The sequence below is a fragment of the Dunckerocampus dactyliophorus genome, chromosome 12 (assembly GCF_027744805.1).
Source record: "Dunckerocampus dactyliophorus isolate RoL2022-P2 chromosome 12, RoL_Ddac_1.1, whole genome shotgun sequence".
Classification (NCBI taxonomy): Eukaryota; Metazoa; Chordata; class Actinopteri; order Syngnathiformes; family Syngnathidae; genus Dunckerocampus; species Dunckerocampus dactyliophorus.
The window spans coordinates 5,422,396-5,438,150 of NC_072830.1; the positions used below are offsets into that span (position 1 = coordinate 5,422,396).

Genomic DNA, 15,755 nt, shown 5'->3' on the forward strand with positions numbered 1-15,755 from the left:
GACAGCCCCAGGCTGAGCTAAATGCTTCACCTATGCAAAGCCGCTCCATTGTTAGGAAAGCAATCTGCCGTGGAAAAGAGCATGGAGGCCACCGCCGCCCCCGTACCCTCCAGTGCCGCCTCGTCACGGCTGGCTGAGCGCCGTGTCACCTCTTGAGGAGATTAATAAGAACTCCTTCTGGGGGCTTTTTGTCCCAGGACCACTTTGGAGTTTGATGTAATTGGTGAGTTAAAGTAACAGTATCTGGTACTTTTATGTGGATGGATCATAAAGGCAACTGATAGAAAATGTCTGGAAAATAGAAGCGGCCACTTTCACGAACGAGCTTGGAAGCTGAACCGATGCTGAAGTCAATCAGGAGAACAGGGACTGTTGTGATAAAACTGCCCTTATGGCAAACTCCAAGCTAAGCGTACATTTTCCAGGTCCAAACATTACAGACGTAACTGAACAAGTTCCATGGATACAAAACCACAACCTGACAAGCCAGCACAGTAGTCCCTCATTTATCACACTTAATTGGTACCAGGCCCAACAGTGATAAGTGAATTTCTGCAGTACGATTCCTTATTTCTAAATGGAATACTTCTGTAGTTAGCACAATGAAAACCTGTTTACCAACTTCTAAGTATGTTTTTTTTTTAAACATTTATGGAGGCCTCTAGACTTAAAATAACACCCCTACAGTCAATTTTACACTCCTATAACACAATATTGTAGACATAATAAGAGAAAATAAGACATATCAGAGCATGGAAAACCTTTTTACTACCTACTAAATATATATTTTTAACATTATTAGAGGCCTCTAGACTTAAAACAACACCCCTACAGTCAATTTTACACTCCTATAACACAATATTGTAGACATAATAAGAGAAAATAAGACATATCAGAGCATGGAAAACCTTTTTACTACCTACTAAATATATTTTTTAACATTATTAGAGGCCTTCAGACTCAAAATAACACCTTTACACTCCCTATTACTCAATACAGTTGACACAATAAAAAAAAAGACATTTTAGAGCATAGAAAACCTGTTTAAAATATTCTAAATATGCTTTTAAACATTATAAGAACCCTCTAGAACGAAATAACACCCCTATAGTCACCCTTACACTCCTATTACCCAACATAGTAGTCATAATAAGAGAAAATAAGACATATAAGACAAGACTTGTGCTCATGTCTGTTGCTATAAATGTGTTCCGGTGCTAGGGGAGCTGAATGCCTTATATTTGAATTTATGCTTGCAAAACGCTTCATTTAGGGCAAAAATATGCTAACATATTTATGCTTTTTGACTTATAATAGGCCGTACTTAACCACGAAACTGCATAATTTATTATTTGAAGCGTGAAGTGGCGCGGAATATAACCCGAAAGCTGCAATGATTCATTTGTCTTTTTCTTGTTGCTGTTGTTGCTCTTTGAAACAAAAACAAACATTTAGAGACACGGAGTGATTTGCACACGCAAATAATACGAGAGGTAATGCTACGATTAATGAATTAGTTCCGCACAAAACACACTCAAACACCAATTTACAGCAAGCCATCACAGGAGGTGGCGCACGGCTCCAGGCTCCTCCAATTTTATGTCACAGTCCACTCGCATCGGGGCCGTCATCTACCACAAAAACATAGACCTTGAGAGAAACGGACGCTTGACCACATTTGGGGAAAATTCATGGAGGAATGGGATGGAGGAATCACTTTGCAAATATTCTGTGGCGTAATTCCACACCAGTGTTTTAATGAACCAAATAATGCTACCTGGAGGAGTTGTGGCGTAAGGTGGCAGTAGCTACGCTTCCCATCGCTGACGTCACATGGTTTTTTCAATGACAACGGCGCCTCTGCTGTTTACATACCCGTTTTATTCTATTTCTATTTTCCCCTCCAAGTCCTCCTGCTACCTTAACGTTCTCCTCTGATTTTGGGTCAACATTTGCAATAAAATTGAATGTCATAGTTATTAGATTAGATTCAGCGCCAGAAGCCTGCTTGATCACTCGCAAAACAATCCATGTTTACTCCCTCCTCATGCCTCACACCCTTATTATACACATTTAAAGCATAAAATGTGTAGCTACTCACCACTAATCAATGATAAGGTGGAATCGGAGCCACAGTGTAGCCTTTAGCTTGGTCGTCAGGCTAGCGCTAGAGGCTAGCTTCAGTAACCAAATATTAACATGTGTTCGCTTCACTGCAAGTTTTAAAGGGCCAGATTGACTGTTGAATGCAGCGCTAACGTAGCCGAACAAGCTAGGGGTGCACGATAATTATCGGACTAATAAGAGGGAACATGATGTCATTCCGAAAAGTCTAATAACATTAAAAACAGCTTTGCTAACGCTCCAATGAGGCGAGATTACACGTACCGTGCGGGTGAGCAAATGAAGCGCTTCTTCTCCTGCCTGTTACGTTAACGGCCTGTCATGATTTCCTCCGAGCTCACTTGTGCACAAACATTCACTTTCTGACACATTTTGTGTGGTAGATGTACCAAATGCTACAAGATGCGAGGGGAAGAAAAAACAAACATCGGGCACACAAAATAACCTGACCAGCCACCCGAAACTGCCATATCGCCACCACGCCTGGGGCATGTTGTGCCACGGTGTGCCACTCCTCCTCTATACTCAGGTTCTCCTGACCAGCCCAGTCCTTCTTACCTCCAGGTGTGCGTGCACAACAGTTAAATCTAAATGTTAAAAAAGTTCATCTAAAAAAGTATAGGTTATCTTTATCATATCGGTCTTGAGAAGCAGGAAGTTATTGGTATCGCTTCAAAAAAAAGATATGGTGCATCTCTAAAACAAACATTTGCGTCTCCCAGCACAAAACGGATGGTGCCTTCAAGGGCCGCTGAACAGTGAACCACAAAGACAAAAACATGTGACAAATGTGGGCTTTTTAAACTGGCCCGTGTGTGCTGTACATTCGACCTGCATTAACACCCATTTGTTCATGATTACCCGCTTATGCTCAAACACATTCTGCTGCCTGCTTTTGGAGGAAAAAAAATTCCATCTGTCCATCTTCTTCCGCTTATCTGAGGTCGGGTCGCGGGGGGAGCAGCCTAAGCAGGGAAGCCCAGACTTCCCACTCCCCAGCTACTTCGCCAAGCTCCTCCTGGCAGATCCTGAAGCTTTCCCAGTTGAGAGACATAGTCTCTCTCGCTCTCTCTCGCCTGGCCTGGGTCTTCCCCGAGGCCTCCTACCGGCCCTGGAGGGAGACTTCCGGGAGGCATCCCGACCAGATGCCCGAGCCACTTCATCTGGCTTAATATTTAAACATGACTTAATACTTTAACATTTTTTCCCCCCCAAAAATCCGTGCGTGTTCCAGTGGCACGTGAACAGCACGGCTGTTAAAACTTCGGCGAGGAGCTGAGGCGTATTAATGAAGCGGGAAAGCTTTCAAAGCTAATCTCACTCGAGAGGCTCCGTTTGACTTGTTAATTAAAGTCAAGTCTTCCACCGGGTTAACACTTCGCGTCATCGTCAACGCATCCGTGGAGGTATTAACCGCCCCGTCTGACTGAACACACGCGCGCATGCAAACAAGCCAAGTTCCCTGCAAGCGTCACGCGCGCCGAGTATGTAACAACAACAACAAAAAAAAAACGCCTGCCAGATGAAAATCATCCATCTCTTGGAAGGAAGCTGTGAACTTTGCAGACCTCGCTTCAGAGACTTTGCAGCATTTCCTGAGGCTGCGCATCGACTCAAGAGTTTCTGGTCTCTAGCGGCCCGCTGACAGTAAAAGAAAAAGCAACAGAAGGGCATGTTCTTGCCCACAGCCATATGCACAACCTGCAACACAACAAGTCCGGGAGCGAGGGGCGGCGGGAAGGCCAGGCCTCCAGAAGGCAACAGGAGCTGTGGAGAAACCAACCACTCACCGTCAGCAGCTGCAGCGGCGGCAGCATACAGGTTCCCTGAGACAGCTTTAACTAAGAATGAATCGGGGCCAAACTCATCCTCAGAGTCAGAGTCCCGGGCTGGCTGAGCCACACTGTTACCTAGCAACCCCCCCTGGCTCTGATTGGCCGCAATGGAAGGGGGAGGGTATGGGAGCTGCTCGACGGGGGAGGAGGAGGAGGCGGAGGAACAGATCAGTGGCGGACCTGTGGACCACAAGCAGAGACAACACATGGGGGGGATGAAACACACACCCCAACATCACACACACACACACACACACACCCACACACACACACACACGCACATGCAAGACTTAAGACACTTGATAAGCCAACATCAGCACATCCATCTTCGTCTCTGCCGTCTCACCGCAGCTGAGAAGAACAAAACAGCCAAGAAGAGACTCGTCGTGTCCGATGTTGCTTTCAAAAGTGACGAACTCGAAAGGCAGAAACCTGACACGACTGTCTTGGAGCTCGCTTTCTCTGGTCCCGATCACTTCCGCGATCGGACCGCACGCTAACCACACGACTGGGGTGTGTCAGAAAAGGTCAGGGACTGTTGACGTTGATGGCATTCGTGCACGTAAGGCAGCGGCCCCCAACCTTGTTGACCCACGGACCGGCGGGGGGTTTGGGGTTCGTACATTATAGCGATCTCATTTATCTTATCTCTGGAGTTTTTCCAGACAGATGATTAGATGATTACATCGCTGTTGTGGTAAAAGGCAGTGTGCTAGCATGAATTCACTTGAGACAAATGTGCACATTAGCACTCAATAAGTCATCAAAACTTACCTTTATGCATTCCCACATAGTATCAGCATTTGAGGTGAAAGAAAAATGCTAAAAAGACAGTAGTAGTCTATCTGTGCGGCGGGAGAAAGTTAGCACACGCACTATGGACAAGCGCCAAGTGAGACGGATGTAACAGAGAGAATCCGGCCACTTTTCAAAATAAAACATAATGGAAATGATTTTTTCTTTCTGTGCGGCCCGGTACCAAATGACCCGCGGCGCGGTATCGGGGGTTGGGGATCACTGACGTGAGGAACATCGTCCACTGCGAGGTCTTGCCACAAGGCCCGACAAGCGTTCGTTCGTTTGTCTTTGCTAGCACAGTTCATCTGTGAGTCTCTGAGTCTCGGTTCTGTTTAACAATTTCGTCCTCAGAAAGGGACTTTTTCCTTGCATCCGTTGCCAAAGAGCTCACCTTCTCCGGTCTGAATCCCTGCTACCAGACTGCATGCTAACCGCACGGACAAGGTGTGGCCACCATCGTTGATGTTGACAGCGTTCTTGGGCGTACGGGGCATCGTCCAACTGGCACGCCTACAAAGACATCCTGCGGCGTTTGCTTGGTATCGCGAGCGAGAAAAGGCTGCTAACAATCTCCTGAGCATCTGACAGTTCCTGGCAGAGAAGAACATGGCCGTGCTGGGGACCTTCGATCTGCACCTCTTTCCCAAACTCAAGGGGGTCATCAAGCGGACTCGTTTTGAAGATGTGGACCACATCAAGACGGCCGTGACGACGGAGCTGCAGAGAATCCAGGAAGAATGCTTCCAGGAGCGCATGATGGCGTGGCAGAGAAGGCTGGGCGAGTGCGTTAGACTCCAAGGGGAAAACTTGGGATATTTTTTGTCACACCAGTCCTGGAACGTCCCTGACACACCTGATACGCTAAAGTGCCTTTGATGAGTCTCATGTGTTAATGACCGCACCGGAAATGAGGACAAAACTGGATTGGTTGGATCGGATGGGTGTCTTTGCTAGCGCAGTTGATCAGTGTCTCTGATTCTTGGTCCTGTTCAAGGATTTTCAGCGCTTGCGGTGCTAGCATTTGCTGTGTGAAGTTGCGGGCATGAACGGTTGAGCTTCTCCTGGTGGCGCCGTAAAAAAATTCTGAAGAAGGTCAGAGTCGTTCTGCCTCGCTCAGCATCAAGCGGAGCATTTTAGCTTCCCGACAGCTTCAGCAAGCAAACGCCGCAGGTACAGACGAGCGTTAAGGTCTTCTGAATGAACGCATTAGCGGCCTCATTAGGACACATACAACATGCTAGCTGCTGATTGCTCATGATACGCCCCCGTGTTTGGCGCAACTTTGCCTCCCTGCGGAATGACTAATTACAGGTCTCATTAGAAAGCAGCAGCAGAGCATCTTCAGTCTGCCAGCACTCATTCAGGGTGTTTTTTTAAAGTTGAAAAAATAAAAATAAGAGGACAAAGACACGGACGTTCATCTGAGAAAGTTACAGTGACGCCTGTGAAAACATTCATGCACGTGTGCTGATAAAGCTCTCCGGTATCAGTCGACTGTCTTTGGAAATCAAATCACTGCTAAACCTCCACATCCTTAGCAATGTTAGCATCCTTAGCTTTCTTAGGAATACTGGCATGTTAACTGTTTCTAGCATCCTTTGCTGTCTTAGCATTTTTAACTGTCTTCACATCATTAGCTGTCCTACCGGTGTAAATGGTCTTCACTTGTATAGCGCTTGTCCACACTCAAAGCGCTTTGACACTGCTAGCACAGTTACTACTGATAACGCAACATCAAGAGCATCTGGGGGTTCAGTATCTTACTTTGACACGATCACAGGAGGACGGAGGATCGAACCTGCAACCTTCAGGTTGAGGGACAGCCACTCAACCGCCTGAGCCATGCCGCCACCAGTGTCAGCCTTCTTTGCTGTCTTTAGCTGCAATGTTAGCATCCTCCTGTTCTAGCATCCTTTGCTATTTTTGTAATGCTAGGGTCCCTTGCTTCTCTGATATCCTTTACGATCTTTGCAATATTAGCATGCTTAGCTATTATAGCATCTCAGCAATGTTAGCACCTTTTACATGTTAGCATCCTTAGCTGTTCTAGTAGTCTTAGCAATCCTTAGCAGTTGTCATATCTTAGCTTTCTTAGGAATGTTTGTGTGCTGTTCTTAGCAATATTAGCATATTTTTCTGTTCTAGCATCCTTTGCTGTCTTAGCATGTTAGCATCCATTGTTGTTCTGGCATCTTAGCTGTCTTAGCAATGTTAGCATATTTTGCTGTTCTACCTTCCTTACCTGTCTTAGCAATGTTAGCGTCCTGAGCTGTTCTAGTATCTTAGCTGCCGTAGCAATGTTAGCATCCTTAGCTGTTCTAGTATCTTAGCTGCCGTAGCAATGTTAGCATCCTTTCCTGTTCTAGCATCCTTTGTTGCACTAGCAACTTTAGCAGTCTGAGCATATTTCGCTTCCTAACCAACCTTCATTGTCCTAAATCAGCATCCTTGGCTGTGTTAGCATATTTAGTTGCCTTGGGAACCACGGCTGTCTTGACAACTGAGGGGAAAATTGATTTTGACATAATGTATTAATTTATTTTTCCTTGCAGTTTAGGATAGATGCTAACTTATTGGACAAGTGGATGTTAGCAGCCACTATACTTTGTCAACACCGTTAGCCGTGAGACATCCTTTACATGACTGAAGATGCCAGTGAGAGGTGGAGGTTGTGTGCATGTGAAGAAGAAGACCGTTCATTAGCGCACACGTGTCAAACGCAGACGGATCATCAAAGGACAGAATCGTTAGCGCGGATATTCACGGGAATTCACGCTGAAGAAGGCGTTTATGTGAGCGCTCCAAGGAAGGGCGTGAGCGCAAATCCCATCAGTAAATATAAAACATCACTTCAAGGGACGATTGCGTATTGGATGAAAGGGAAAAGGAAAATCGATGACGGAGAGTCAACATTCATCCAGAGGGTTTTAATTCTCTCGAAGATAAAACTTGTGACTCGTCTATGAAACTCAATAATTGATCTCATTGATCAGTTGGGAGCTTCAAAACTCGTAACATGAAAGATCAACTCTTGCATATGCAGGAATTGCATCATTAAGACTGATGAGATTATTTACTGGAAAACTAGCACACTTAGCATGTTTAGCTGCCTTAGCAATCTTAGCATCATCAGCATCCTTAGCTGTCTCATCAATATTAGCATCCTTCGCTGCTGTAGTAACATTTGCCACACTTACAACTTTAGCATTCTTAGCATCTTTAGCTATACTATCAATCTTAGCATTATTAGCTGTCTTACCAGTATTAGCATCCTTAGCTGTTCTAGCATCTTTTGCCGCACTTATAACTTTTATAATCTTAGCATCTATAGCTATAGTATCAATTTTAGCATCATTAGCTGCCTTACCATTATTAGTCGTCTTATCAATATTAGCAACCTTAGCTGCTCAAGCATATATTTCTGCACTTGCAACTTTAGTAGCTTCATTAGCATTATTATCTGTCTCACCAATTTTAGCATTTTAGCTTCTCCGGCGTCTTTTTCCAGAAGTGCAGGTGAGGCCAACTGGCAATACCAACACACTTTGCATTGACTTTCCTTCACTGAAAGTACAGTCATGCTGCTAACAGTGCAACACCCTGCTAACAGCACAGAAAAGCACAGAGGAAGCAGCAAAGGAAGGACGTGACTCACGGAGCTTTTATGATCTTACATTGGGAAAGAATAACTGTACTTCTTACCTGCTAGCAATCAATAATAGAAAACAACGCAGACACAAATTGTCCTTTCATAGACAGGCCTTGCGATTACCCAGGAAATGGAAATGATATTTGTGTGTAATAAAAGAACATTAGCACACATTTACGACTGACCTGCAACAACGTTATCACCGCCTTAAAAGCTGGCGGCCATGACTCACCACGACTACGCTCTTAAGGAGACGCTGAGCTTATTAGGACTGGATGCTCAGCGCAAAGCCAGAAAACCAACAACACCACTGCTCATTAGACGTCGTAATGGACGCACCACTGTTAGCTGCAGCTGCCTTCGCATCTTTAGCATCCTTAGCCAAACATGGCAGCCTTAGCATCTTTAGCATCCTTTGCTGTCTTAACCAAACATGGCTACTGTAGCATCCTTACAAAAATGGCTGTCTTGGCATCGTTAGCATCCTTACTTATCATAGCCAAACATAGCAGCCTTATCATATTTAGCATCCTTAGCTACCTTAGTTTGGCTAAGGTAGCATGGTTGCCTTAGCACCTTTTGCTACCTGAGGCATCTTTAGCTAACATAGCCAAACATAGCTACCTTAGCATCCTTAGCTGTTTTAGCCAAACATGGCTGCCTTGGCATCGTTAGCATCCTTACTTATCATGGCGAAACATAGCAGCCTTATCATATTTAGCATCCTTAGCTACGTTAGCCAAACATGGCTGCCTTAGCATATTTAGCATCCTTAGCTACGTTAGCCAAACATGGCTGCCTTAGCATATTTAGCATCCTTAGCTACGTTAGCCAAACATGGCTGCCTTAGCACCTTTTGCTCCCTGAGGCATCCTTAGCTAACGTGACCAAACATGGCAGCCTTAGCATGCTTGGCTGCCATAGCCAAACGTGGCTGCCTTAGCATCCTTAGCATACATTCTTGGGCGCATCAGAACACGATGATGCCACCAAGATGAAAGAGACGAGGCTAGATCGGGGCTGGTGTGTCCTCTCCATCAACACGGCAGCCTGGCCCTTTGTCACCACCATCCATTCCGTCCGCTGTCGTCCTCCCACCTGGAGGTACGACGCGTCCTTCCATCCATCTGAAGGACGCCATCTGTTTATCTGTGACAAACAACCAGGATGTTACTTCTCCAGGTCACCAGGCGGCAGTAGCCGGGCCCGGGACTTCCATCCGGCACACGTAACGCTAATTTCATCGCATTATAACAACACGGTGATGCATGGCAGATACTTGCTGGTGGTTAGCTTGTGAGAGAGAATGGTTAGCGCTGATGAGGTGCGGCGTCATTAAACACTCCACACCGCCCCCCCATTCAAGCCTCCCCGGGGCCGCCATTGTTCAAGGATGAAAAGTGTCCTCGCCTCTCATTGTGGACGCTGTCCTGCAGGCATGTGAGGACTATTTTCAGCATCTCCTGTGACTAACTAACACGCTGCTGGCCTGTGGACACACGCACGGCTCGAAATGTCTGGACGATCCATCACGACTGCACACGGGACAACTTAGGGACGTTTAAAAGGTTTTGGAGCATGAAAATGTTGAAACCTTTCAGTTTCATCACTTCCACGATGAAATACTTCAGGTGTTTTTCAATACTTGCTAACACTACGCTCACATTTTAATAGCAGCATCATGCTAGGTTAGCCTGTTTGCTGAAGAAAAACTGAATGAGCAAACTTCCAGCTCCCATGTCAGTTGATGACTGGCGGATAGCTGGCAGAGGTCATTTTAAGATGTGTAGCAAAGCCTGCTTTAGTTTACAAAGTGGTGGGCGTGTGCACATCTGGCTCGGTGCAGGTCAAAGGTGCTATCATGTCCATGAGGAAACAGCTTTTTCCTTCATGAACATTTTAAGAAGCAATTTTAGCATCCTTGGCTGTTCTGGTATCCTTTGCTGTCTCAGCAATATCAGCATCCGTAGCTGTTACAGTATCTTAGCTATCTTAGCAATGTTAGCATCCCTAAGCTGTCTCCGCAATTTTAGCATCATTTGCCGTTCAAGCATCCGTAGATGTCTAAGCAATGTTCGCATCTTTAACCGTTACAGTATATTAGCTAGCTTAGCAAGAATCCCTTGCTGCTCTACTATTCTTCGCAATGTTAGCATTCATTGCTGTTCACATTCTAAGAAATATTAGCATCCCTTGATGTTCTACCATTCTTAGCAATGTTCGCATCCCTTGATGTTCTACCATTCTTAGCAATGTTAGCATCCCTTGCTGTTCTACCATTCTTGGCAATGTTAGCATCCGTTGCTGTTCTAGCATTCTGAGAAACGTTAGCATCCCTTGATGTTCTTGCATTCTAAGAAATGTTAGCATCTGTTGGTGTCCTAGCATTCTGAGCAATGTTAGCATCCGTTGCTGTTCTACCATTCTGAACAATGTTAGCATCCCTTAATGTTCTACCATTCTTAGCAATGTTAGCATCCCTTGCTGTTCTACCATTCTTGGCAATTCTGAGCAATGTTAACATAACCTGATGTTTTAGCATCCTCAGATGTCTTAGCAATATTCACATAGTATATTTGCTATTGTAGCAATGTTAGCATCACTTGCTGTTCTACCATTCTTTGCAACGTTAGCATCCGTTGTTGTTCTAGCATTCTGAGAAATGTTAGCATCCCTAGATGTTCTAGCATTCTGAGCAATGTTAACATACCCTGATGTTTTAGCATCTTATTAATCTTAATAATTAATATAATAATTAATATAATAATATCTTATTAATATATTAGCTACCTTAGCAATGTTAGCATCCCTTGCTGTTCTAGTATTCTGAACAATGTTAGCGTATATTGATGTTTTAGCATACATAGCAATTTTAAAGCATAATTTCAGCATCCTTGGCTAACTGAGCGATGTTAGCATCCTTAGCTGTTACAGTATCTTAGCCATGTTAGCATACATTGCTGTTCAAGCATCTTTAAATGCTTGGCAATATTCACATCCTTAGCTGTTATTGTGTACTGTGCGAGCTATCTTGGTGATGTTAGCATTCTTTGCTGTTCTAGCATCCTTAGCTGTCTTAGCAATATTAGCATGCTCTCCTGTTCTAGCATGCTTTACTGAAGTAGCAGCCTTAGCAATCTTAGCATCGTTGGCATCTTAGCATCTGCTTGCGGCGGGCCAGCACACGTGAATTAACGTGTGGGTGAGGTCCTGATGCGGCCGAAAGTTCGATCTTTTTTTGGATAGAAGGTAGAAACTGTAAGACGGGGAGGGGGGGTGAATAACGACATCGTAAAGGCCGAGTTGTGCTTGTGTGGAAAACGCGGTGAAAGTGACAGCCGTGTTGTGTTTTGCAGTCAAAAGCAAGCGTAGAAATGTAGCCTTCAGGACAAAGCCGCTGTGATGGAGGATGATTATCATCTTTGAGTCACTGCGCAGCGTCGCTGCTGCCGAAGACAACGACATGAATAAATAATAGCCCACAATCCTCCTAACAAGCAAGCAGTAGACAGAACACGTCAAAGAAACCCTGTCGTGTTGGCGAGCTGAGACATAGCAGGGCACTCATAGCAGGACTTGATGGCACGAAGACGTCCATCGTTCTTTCACGCGATCTGCACACCCCACCAATAAAGACCACCTTTGCCTTTGTGCTTGTTGCTGGTCTGCAGCTGGATGACATCTTTTTGCTCTACATTGGATTCGGGTGCCGTCCGAAGCAGCAGTCCGCTTGTCTTTGTTAGCAAGTTAGTGATTTTTCTTCTCACATTCTAAAAAGGTAATATTTTTACACTTCATGTTATACTAACACACCCAGAGGGCGGCTGCTGGTTCAAAACACACAACAATGACCCCCAGTGTGACACCCGCCCCCCCAGGACGGACAGAAAAGCGAGAGCAGATGAAGAAGCTGCCCTGCGTGCTGCCTTCATGGTTGTGTCGTGATGAGCACCAACTTCCTTCACAAACACGCCACGCAAGCATGACTTTTCATGAACTCCACAGCACGCAGCGTGACGACCGAAGCAGCGTGAGGACCTAAGCCGCTCGACAGAAACCACCAGTGGTTCTTCTGGGCTTTTTATTTGGGTTGTTTGGGGCCCTGATGGTGGATTAGTGCGGATCTTCTCGGGCTCATTTGCAGGCTCATTTGCAGGCTTTTACAGGTCCTGCTGGACACTTTGGGCTTGTTATCAGAGGGGCCGCATGCCTGCTCCCTGCCAGTCTGTTGGATCTTCCTGAACTATGGTCCAACGGCCGGGGCGGCTAAGCGGTCCCCCTGCAGCCCCACAGGGCCCACATGGGACGTGCCGGATGAGCCCTGTTCAGCGGAGATTCGCTCTAATCCAGACTCCCGACTTGTGATGCTCTCTGAGCAAAATCCAGCTAATTATTCCCGCTCATGCTTCTATTTATGTGCATTTGAGGGGATGCGAGGAATACCCTTCCTGCTCAAAGACAGATAGCGACATGTGCTAACCCCTCCAAATCAGACAACCGAGTGAAGCTCCTGCAAAAGTTACATTTTGATGACGTTAGCCATGCTAGCAGTTCAAATAAATCCCTCTTTAGTAAACTAAATACGCTCCCTAAGTTAAAGACTATGCATCGCACATCGACCTAGCTTGTCGTTAAGCACAGCAGACGTACAGCACAGTCAGAGAATAAGAAGACGTAGCAGGAGGCATCGGTGGCTCCAGCTTAGCAACTTTGTATTCAAACCTCTCTAGAGTCTCTTTTTGAAAATAAACGACCAGCAACACATTTTTCTGGTCTTACTGGACACTTTGGGAGACGAACACCAAAGGACATGCCGCTCTTCTCAACGAGCAGCGGGTCCCGCGGTGGGTTACCACACGTTTAAAAGCACCGAAAAAAACCACGCAGAAAGTTGGTGTGCATTTCTCAACACATATTTGTTTCGCTTTTCATGTGTTTCGCTCACTTTTGACAAGAAAAAAAGTGGGGAAAAAATCCCAATGTTACGAGAACAAAGTCAGAATGTGAGAAAAGGCACATCTCCATATGAGGAAAAGTCGCAAACGTGAAAAGAAAGCAACACGTACTTTATGAAAAAGCGCAGTTGCATGAGAAAGAAGGTTGCGAGATTACAAAAAAAAAAAGTGAATTTCACAAGAAATGATGGTCGTCTCGCAAGAACAGGAATTTGACTAGAAAAATGTTGCAACTGTCAAAGATGAAAAAGATCATATTGGGAGAAGATGGGAGAAGATGTCTTTTCTCAAGAGCTCATTCATTGGAGAATTACCTGCCGGCAGTTTGCACTTTTTGTCAGGAAAATAAGGTTTGAAAAACCTGTTTTGCGTCCATTATTCCATTTGATTTCACGAAGATGAGTTGCAGCTTTGCAAGAACACACCAACGTGTTTCCACAACGATACACGTGAAGGTCACACGGACTCGCTGTGATCGTTTGAGGCTCCAAAACAAGTCATCCGCGCGGCGATCACTTGATCCAAAAGGCCTCGGCTGTCTCGGCATGCGAGCCTGCCCTTCGTCGTCTCTCTTTGTTGTTATGTCGTTGTACGTTTCCTGTGTCAGCGAACGTTTTAGCATAAGTAGCCACACGCTTTCCCTGGAAGCCGTCTGATTTTCATGGAAAAACATCATGAAAGCTATTTAGGCAAACGCTAAACTTTGTTATGTTTTGGATTTTGTTCCCTTGCTGGACCCGAAGTGAAGCCAAGGCGCGTACCAAACCGTGGCGATGGCGTATGTTTAGTCGGGGGCCATTCCGCCATGTCGCCAGGAAATGAAACGTATAAATGCACAGTAAGGTTCATGATAAAACAGCATACATTTCCGATCAAATGTTCAGACCAGTTGATAAACATGAAGAATGTACATTTTGTACTGTCGGATCTTAAGGAGCTTCTCAGTAGAGATTAAAAACACAGAAAGAAGAAATGGAAGTGAGAAAAAAAAGCAATTTATTGCAAACAAGCATTAAAGTGAAATAGGCTGTTCATCAGCTGATCAAACGTTTAAGAGCACAGCTAAAAAATAAAACCCTGAAACCCTCATAAAATAGAAATAAAATGTTGCAATAGCTGCACCATTCTTGTTAATGAGCTGAATAAAGGGTTTGGGAATGCTTGATGCCAGTGCTTCCTGGAGGCTGTGGGAATGTTGCTCCAGGTGGTGAAGATGTCTTCACGGAGGGCATCCACTGTCTGGAACTGTCGTCCATTTTGTGAACTTCCCTTGCCATCCATCCCCAAATGTTCCCCATTGGATTTAGATGAGAGGAACACGCAGGACGGTCCAAAAGAGTGAGCTTATTCCTCTGGAAGAAGTCCTTTGTGAAGTGCAGCGTTGTCCTGTTGAAGAAGCCAGTCACCACACAGACGAGGGCCTTCAGTCATGAGCGACGCCCCCTGCGACATCTCCACATAGCCATCTTCCGTTTGACGCCCCTGCACAACCTGAAGCTCCATTGTTCCATTGAAGGATCACAATAGCGCCCCCTCCACTGTGCCGTGTGGAAAACATCTCAGGCGGGATCTCCGAGTCACGCCAGTCACGCCTTCTTCCACCTTTCAATGTCCCACGGTTGGTGCTTTCCTGCTAATTCTAAACCTTGAAGGAGACGAGACCTTTGAAGAGCTTTTTTTTTTAAAGCCTTCTCTGGCAGATGGCGTCTGATGGCGTCGGCACCAGTAACAACCTTCATCTGGGTCCAGGATGGTCCCGTGTCTTGACGGACAGCCAATGGGATCCTCCAGCTCATTTTTCTGGGTCTACCACTTGACTTTTTTGTTCCAGGAGCCTCAGGATGCTTGTTTCCAACCTCAGCAGCAATGGCGCGCTGCGAGAGGCCTTGCTTATGCGGCTCAACAATCCCACCGCGGTCAAAGAGAGAAAGCTTTTTTGCCTTGGCCATCAAGAGATCGTGACAGTGTGAATAGCTGACATTCAGGCCGCATTTTTACCAACATTTTGCCTTTTAAAAGCTGTGCTCTTAAACTTTTGATGAACAGCCCATTTCACTTGAATGCGTCTTCGCAACACATTGCTCCTTTGTCTCACTCCCATTTCCTCTTTTTGCATATTGAATCTCTACTTAGGACCTCCTTGAGAACCAACAGTGCAAAATGTACATTCTTCACATTTTTTCAAGCAGTCTTAACATTTTGATCAGGCGTATATACAGTAGCAATAACAACAGTAGCACTGCACATTGTTCTGACTGCATATTTCATAAATACAACTACGTTCAACACTGGAAAAATAGCATTTGTTACCCAAAGTTGGACTTTATTATTCTTTATTATATGTTTTTCTACATGTTTGTGTTACTCCTTATCCCAACTATAGTTTATTGTCTT

At 45.2% G+C, this 15,755-nt stretch overlaps 1 protein-coding gene across 13 annotated transcripts in view; it reads right to left on the reverse strand.

The window, feature by feature from the left end:
• tenm4 (teneurin transmembrane protein 4) overlaps positions 1-15,755 on the reverse strand; it is a 251,591-nt gene that overhangs the window by 155,758 nt on the left and 80,078 nt on the right. For 11 of the 13 annotated variants that reach the window (XM_054794148.1, XM_054794143.1, XM_054794141.1 and 8 more), the window contains exon 5: positions 3,915-4,139. The exons of the other annotated variants lie outside the window; for them this stretch is intronic. In XM_054794148.1, coding sequence (XP_054650123.1) covers positions 3,915-4,139 — 225 coding nt within the window. The remainder of the gene's footprint in view (positions 1-3,914; positions 4,140-15,755) is intronic. 13 annotated transcript variants of the gene reach the window in all.